Source organism: Babylonia areolata, chromosome 29 (genome assembly GCF_041734735.1).
Source record: "Babylonia areolata isolate BAREFJ2019XMU chromosome 29, ASM4173473v1, whole genome shotgun sequence".
Lineage (NCBI taxonomy): Eukaryota > Metazoa > Mollusca > Gastropoda > Neogastropoda > Buccinidae > Babylonia > Babylonia areolata.
The window spans coordinates 38659148-38666647 of NC_134904.1; the positions used below are offsets into that span (position 1 = coordinate 38659148).

At 45.0% G+C, this 7500-nt stretch overlaps 1 protein-coding gene across 1 annotated transcript in view; it reads left to right on the top strand.

Annotated features, from left to right (window-relative positions):
- LOC143274665 (RNA-binding protein Musashi homolog Rbp6-like) overlaps positions 1-7500 on the top strand; it is a 233964-nt gene that overhangs the window by 39560 nt on the left and 186904 nt on the right. Inside the window, exon 3 of the mRNA XM_076578538.1 lies at positions 2819-2900. Within this exon, the coding sequence (XP_076434653.1) occupies positions 2819-2900 (82 nt within the window). The remainder of the gene's footprint in view (positions 1-2818; positions 2901-7500) is intronic.

The following is a 7500-nucleotide window of genomic DNA, read 5'->3' on the forward strand; positions in this document are numbered from 1 at the left end:
GAGTGAGTGGAAGGAGGGAGGGTGGGCGAGGCAAGCGAGACGGCAAAGAAAGCAGAGTGGGATGGTTGAGGAGGCGGGGGAGAGGGGGGGGGTGTGGGGGGGGGGGAAGAAGGAGGGACCGAGGGTTGGATGAGTTGGGGGCAGGGGGTGGGGGTGGCAGTGGGGCGGACGGTGTGTGTGTGGGGGGGATAGAAAAAGAGAGAGAGAGAGAGAGAGAAATCGATAGCCGAGTCCAAGAGGACTTGTGTTGGTGGGACTGTTGGTGGTGGTGGTGGGACCGTTCCTCCTTGATGGAACTGGGTGATGTGTGTGTGTGTGTGTGTGTGTGTGTGTGTGTGTGTGTGCGTGCGTTGTGTGGTGTGAAGGGTTACTAGTACTATTGCTGCTTCCTTCCAATACACTGCATGTCCTGAGTCATCTCTGTTGAAGGGAGTGCCAGTCGTCGTGCGTTGTGTGTGTGGGTGTTTGAGTGTGTGTGTGTGTGTGTGTGTGTGTGTGCGTGTGTGTGTGTGTGTGTGTGTGTGTGTGTGTGTGTGTGTGTGTGTGTGTGTGTGTGAGTGAGTGAGTGTGTCAGTGTGTGTGTGTGTGTGTGAGTGAGTGTGTGTGAGAGAGAGGGAGGGGGAGAGAGAGGGAGAGAGAATACTACACGTCCAGAGTTATCACAGTAATGTGTCAGTAGTGTGTGTGTGTGTGTGTGTGTGTGTGTGTGTCTGTCTGTCTGTGTGTGTGTGTGTGTGTGTGTGTGTGTGTTGAATGTGAGTATGCCTGTTTCTGTGGGTAGGGGAAGGGAAGTATGTGTGTGTGTGTGTGTGTGTGTGTGTGTGTGTGTGTGTGTGTGTGTTGAATGTGAGTATGCCTGTTTCTGTGGGTAGGGGAAGGGAAGTAAGTGTGTGTGTGTGTGTGTGTGTGTGTGTATGTGTGTGTTTATGCGTGTGTGCGTGTGTGTTTATCATTTGCTTTTTATTTTGTTCTAGCTGTTGTTGGTTTTTTTGTTATTGGTTTTGTTTTGTTTTTTCACGCGTATGTGTGAGTGTGTGTATATACGTGTATGTGAGTGAGTGAGAGAGAGAGAGAAAGAGAGAGAGACAGACAGACAGACAGACAGACAGAAATGTGCAGACAGACAGACAGACAGACAGACCGAAAATCAGTGCTCACTACACTACAATCAATAGAGCTCTTTGTTCCACCAGAACCTCCCCTCCTTCCACCCCCCCCCCCCCCACCCCCCTCGTCCTCCTCCCCCTCACGCACTCCCAGCACTAATTCAGATCATAGCATCACGCACCACCTGAAACTGACCTGCAGACCAGTAGAGTCCTGTCACTCACGTCAGTTGCACGTGCCGTTGGCAAGGCATTTTTTAGTTGTTGAGGTGGTAGTAGGTTTTGTCGGGAGAAAGAAAAAAAGAAAGAAAGAAAATGTTCTACTTTTATACTTGACATGTGCACCCCCCCCCCCCCCCTCCCCACAAAAGAAAACTAGTTGGTCTCACCTTCAGACGGGCGCAAGAGCCGAGTGGTTAAAGCGTTGGACTTTCAATCTGAGGGTCCCGGGTTCGAATCTCGGTAACGGCGCCTGGTGGGTAAAGGGTGGAGATTTTTTCCGATCTCCCAGGTCAATATATGTGTGCAGACCTGCTAGTAGTACCTGAACCCCCTTCGTGTGTATATGCAAGCAGAAGATTAAATACGCACGTTAAAGATCCTGTAATCCATGTCAGCGTTCGGTGGGTTATGGAAACAACAAGAACATACCCAGCATGCACGCCCCCGAAAGCGGAGTATGGCTGCCTACATGGTGGGGGTAAAAACGGTCATACACGTAAAAAAAGCCCACTCGTGTGCATACGAGTGAACGTGGGAGTTGCATCCCACGAACGCAGAAGAAGAAGAAGGAGGTCTCACCTTCTGCGACTTGCTGTGCGGGCTAAGAGAGAGAGAGAGGGAGAGAGAGAGAGAGAGAATGAATGAATGAATGAATGAATGGTTCATTCATCTAATTATATAGGCCAAAGCCTCTCATGAAGGGGTATTTGAGCAAAAAACACAATTTAAGGATAAATAAACAACGAAAACAAGACTATGAAACGGCTATATAATCTCTAACTCTGAAAAACCTTGTACAAAATTAGAGATAACGTATAACATCACAGAGGGGGGGGGGGGGGGGAGAGAGAGAGAGAGAGTTATCAGTGTTGTTAAAAAGGGTGGGTGCTGGGGGCGGGTGGGGGGGGGATATGTGGTGGGAGGGAAAGCGTGAGTGATAGAGAGAGAGGAGGGACTGACTAGAGAGAGTGAGAAAGAGAGAGGCGTGTGTGTGTGTGTGTGAGAGAGAGAGAGAGGGAGAGAGAGAGATTGTTTAAGGATTGATTTGATTGTTTTGTTGTTGTTGTTGTTTTTTCTGTTATTTTTCTTTACTAACATTGCCATTGAACATAATTGCTTGGGTTTGTTTGTTGTTGTTGTTGGTGGTGGTTTTTTGTTGTTGTTGTTGGGTTTTTTTTTAGAGATACAAGTATACAGAAAGGTGCGAGTGAACACACACACACACACACACACACACACACACACACACACACACACACACACACACACTGTGTTTGTGGCTACTTTTCGGGAAAATAAAAGAAAAAATCTTCAAGTTATGTTAAGTTTTAATGTCATATTTTCAATTTTGATTGCATAATTTCTGTTCTTTTTTTTCGGTTTGTGTGTGTCTGTGTCTGTGTCTGCGTGTGTAAAAACCATATATTATATTTTCAACATGATCATGGTATTAACGCCTCTCTCTCACTATTTTTTGTTTGGAATTGCAGACACGTTGAAGGCGTACTTTGAGAAGTTCGGGGAGATCAAAGAAGCCATGGTGCTCAAGGACCCGTCCACCAGAAGGTCACGGTGAGTGATGTCCCTTATGTCGTGTGTGTCGCTGTCTGTGTCCATCTAAATTCTCTCCCCTCTTTTTTTTTTTTTTTTTTTCTCTCAGATAGAGTCAGTCGACGTGTTGCAGTTGTTGGATGTCTTGAAAATAACAACAATAAGACGTAAACAAACGTAAAACAAACAAACAAACAACAAACAGTTCAGTTTAGGTACTTTTTTTTTTTTTGTACGCTTATAGTTGACTTCATCAAGTTTTTACGCCTTATACATATTATTATTAGTAATAGTAGGTGTTTTTTTTTAATGTATTTATCTTCTTTTTTTTCTCAAGGCCTGACTAAGCGCGTTGGGTTACGCTGCTGGGTCAGGCAGGCATCTGCTTGGCAGATGTGGTGTAGCGTATATGGATTTGTCCGAACGCAGTGACGCCTCCTTGAAGCTGCTGAAATCTACTTAAGGAGGCGTCACTGTGTTCGGACAAAATCACACAAACAATAATAACAACAACCACAACAACAACAACAACAAAAACACACCTGAAATCACGATTAACAAGCAAAGACTTTGAAGAGATTGTTTCTTTCTCCATTAATGATTTATCGGGTGCAAAAAAGCAAAGAACAGGCACAGTATTATGCCCTAGTGCCCGCTCGCTTACTCACTCACTCATTCACTCACTCACAGACACGTAGATTACATAAATCTAGATTCTTCTTCTTCTTCTTTTCTTCTTCTTCTCCGGTTCACAGCCACAGCCAACACAAAAGTCTCGTACGGCGTTCGCCGAAGGATGATAAGCTGCTATTAGTTCTTTCATATCTGTCGTCGTCTTATCATAATTATTATTTATTTATTTTATGTAAGCTTATCTATCTAAATATATATATATATTTTTTTTTTTCCCACAAGGCCTGACTAAGCGCGTTGGGTTACGCTGCTGGTCAGGCATCTGCTTGGGGCAGATGTGGTGTAGCGTATATCGATTTGTCCGAATGCAGTGACGCCTCCTTGAGCTACTGAAACTGAAACTGAAACTGTCGTCGTCTTCTTCTTCTTCTTCGAGAAGAGTCAAGAGTCATTGTATTGGGGAGCCGCATTGAAGAAGAACTGTTAACCAGATTCCATTCCTCCAAGTCTGTCTGTCTGCATGTCTGTCTGTCTGTCTGTCTGTCTGTCAATCAGTATCGAGCAGAGGTGGATGGTCAGTGTTTTCGGCAAGGGGTTCTAGTTGATCACATTGGAAAAAAAAAAAAAAAAAAAAAAAAAAAGTTATGGGTGACTCCGATGGATAGATTTGACAATCGTCGATAAGTATTTTGAAAAAAAAAAAAAGGATAGATGAATAAATAATAATGATAATTGATAATGATAACTGTTGGTTACACTTGTTTTCGTCGATAAACATAAAAAAAAAATTAATGATAATACCAAATAAATAGATTAAATGATAATGATATCCGTTTGTTGTATTTGACATTCGTCGATAACCATTTTCTAAAACTAATGATAACGCTAAATTAGGTGAATAAACAGCTAGAAAATAAAATAAAATGAAATAAAATAAAGTGATGATAATAAAGTTAAAATAGGATTCCCAAACTCTTGTTCCTTGGCCTGCCTCTCTACGTTTTGTCTTGTTCTGTCTCTCTGTCTCTCGGTGTCTGCCTCTCTGTCTGTCTGTCTGTCTGTCTGTTCGTTCCTCCATCTGTCCTGCTCCCTCGTCACCACCCCCCCCCCCCCCAACCCCCGTCCCCCAATCTCCCCCCCCCCTCACCACCACCACCCCCCAATCGCTCCAACCACACACAGTCGTTCCCGCGAGCACCCTCTACCTCTCCTCTCACCCTTCTCTCCCCACCTCTCCCCCTTCCCTCCCCACCTCTACCTCTTCCCCTTCCCTCCCTCCCTCCAGTCTCCCAAGTCTCCTTCTTCCTTCTTTCTACTTCCTAAGATTTTGAAAGCTGTTAACGGTTCATTTTTTTTTTTTAGGTGGGGGCGGGGGGGGGGTGGGGGGGGGGTGGGAGTGGAGGGATAGAAAAGGGGGGCGTGGGGGGGGGGGGGTGGGGTTAGGGGGACTGTTGTGTCTGACTGAACAGGAAGCCCCAAGGCCAGACATCTTGGTCGGGACTCTGGAATTACGGCATCCGCTCCTCCCCCACCCCCCACCCCCACCCCCACCCCCCCCCCCCCCACACACACACCCTACCCCCTCCACTCCCATCCGCACCCTCTCACCTCTTCCTGTCTCACACCCCCAGCAGCATCCCCTTCTTCCCAGTGCCCTTGCTTTTGTTTCTTCTTCTTCTTCTTCTTCTTCTTCTCCTTCTTCTTCTTCTTCTTCTTCTTCTTCTTCTTCTTCTTCTCTTCTTCTCTTCTTCTTCTTCTTCTTCTTCTTCTTCTTCTTCATCCTCCTCCTCCTCCTCCTCCTCCTCCTCCTCCTCCTCCTTCTTCTTCATCTTCTTCTTCTTCTTCTTCTTCTTCTCCTTCTTCTTCTTCTCTTCTTCTTCCTCTTCTTCTTCTCCTTCTTCTTCTCTTCTTCTTCTTCTTCTTCTTCATCCTCCTCCTCCTCCTCCTTCTCTTCCTCTTCTTCTTCTCCTCTTCTTCTCTCTTCTTCTTCTTCTTCTTCTTCTTCTTCTTCTTCTTCTTCTTCTCTTCTCATCTCCTCCTCCTCCTCCTCCTTCTTCATCCTCCTCCTCCTCCTTCTTCTTCTTCCTCTTCTTCTTCTTCTTCTTCTTCTTCTTCTTCTTCTTCTTCTTCTTCTTCTTCTTCTTCTTCTTCTTCTTCTTCTTCGTCTTCTTCTTCTTCTTCTGTCATTGCTACTGTGTGCACATGTTGTCAGATGATCGGTGGTACAATAAGGACAGGCCCGGCGTTTCCTTTTTTTTTTTTTTTTTTTTTTTTTTTTTTAGGAAGTGTCTGGGTTTGTTGGTTCCAATGTACCTTTTATTTATTTACCTGTGTGCTAGCTGAATCGGTAGCGTAAGCAGCACTGACTTGAAGTTGTGTGTGTGTACTTTGTGAATGGAGAGAGTTACTGCCACTCTATACTATTGGTTAATACTTTCTTCTAGGAGTGAAAAGTAGTCCTTTTTTTTTTTTTTTTTTTTTTTAACAGACCGAATTTCATTTAGAGAAATCTTCTGTGACCACAACGTAATAGATACCCCCCCAGTGCAATCCATTTCCAGGACAATACAGTACAAAATACCTGTCCTGTGTTTGAAACGTTGTCGTCGGCAGTATAGTGGAGAGCTTCCTCCCCACTGCTAGCTTCCCCTCCCCATTCCCCCTCTCTCTCTCCCCTCTCTCTCTCTCCCTCTCTCTCTCTTCCTGTCTACCCCCTCTCTCTCTCCCGCCCTCTCTCTCTCTTCTCTCTCCCTCTCTCTTCTCCTCTCTCTCTCTCCCTCCCCTCTCCCTCTCTTTCCCTCTCTCCCTCTCTCCCCCCTCTCTCTCTTTCTCCCTGTCTCCCCCTCTCTCTCTCCCGCCCTCTCTCCTCTCCTCTCTCTCCCTCTCCTCCTCTCTTTCTCTCTCTCTCTCCTCTCCACTCTCTCTCTTCTCTTTCTCTCCCTCTCCTCTCCTCTCTCCCCATCTCCTCTCTCTCCCTCTCTCTCTTTCTCCTCCCCCCCCCCCACTCCTCCCTTCCGCACCCTCCCCATTAGTAGCTGCGCGCGCCGCTCAGGGCAGTGTATTGAGCCCGTTCAGTAGACCGTGCGCGAATCCGGGGGAAACTCGTAACGAGGTCAAAATTGAGTAATTTCCCACCACCACTACCACTACTACCCACCATTACAGTCTGCATCCATCCCCAACACTGCTTCTGTAATAAACCTCACACTCACAACCAACTTCCTCCCTCTCCCACCCACCCACCCACCCACCCACATACACACACACACACAGTTAATTCTCAATCATTGGCCAGATGGCACTGGCAACACAATAATCCAAAAGTCCGAGTTCTCTGTTGCCACAAAGTTATTATTATTATTATTACTACTACTACTACTACTACTACTTATTTTTTTATATTATAATTATTATTTATTTATTTATTTATTTATGTACGCTTATAGTTGACTTCATCAGGTTTTTGCGCCTTATACATATTAGTAGTGGTAGTAGTTTGGGGTTTTTTGTGTTTTTTTTTTTAATGTATTTATCTATTATTTATTCACTCCCCCCCTTTTTTTTTTATTCTCAAGGCCTGACTAAGCGCGTTGGGTTACGCTGCTGGTCAGGCATCTGCTTGGCAGATGTGGTGTAGCGTATATGGATTTGTCCGAACGCAGTGACGCCTCCTTGAGCTACTGAAACTGAAACTGTTGCCACAAAGTTATTTTACAAACCAGAACTGGATATATATATATATATATATATATATATATACACATATATATGAATGCTTTAAAGTTCGCAATCCATAACTATTATTGTCTTGTGGAATATCCTGCATGTGCTCACAACTTATTAATGCTTGTACTTTTTGTTTGTTTGTTGTGTTTAGTTTTATAGTGTCCATAATTCCTGTGATGGGATTTTACGACAATTAAATGAGTTCTGAGTTCACACAAACATCCTCCCTCTGCTCTCCCTCCTTCTCTCTTGCTCACTGTTG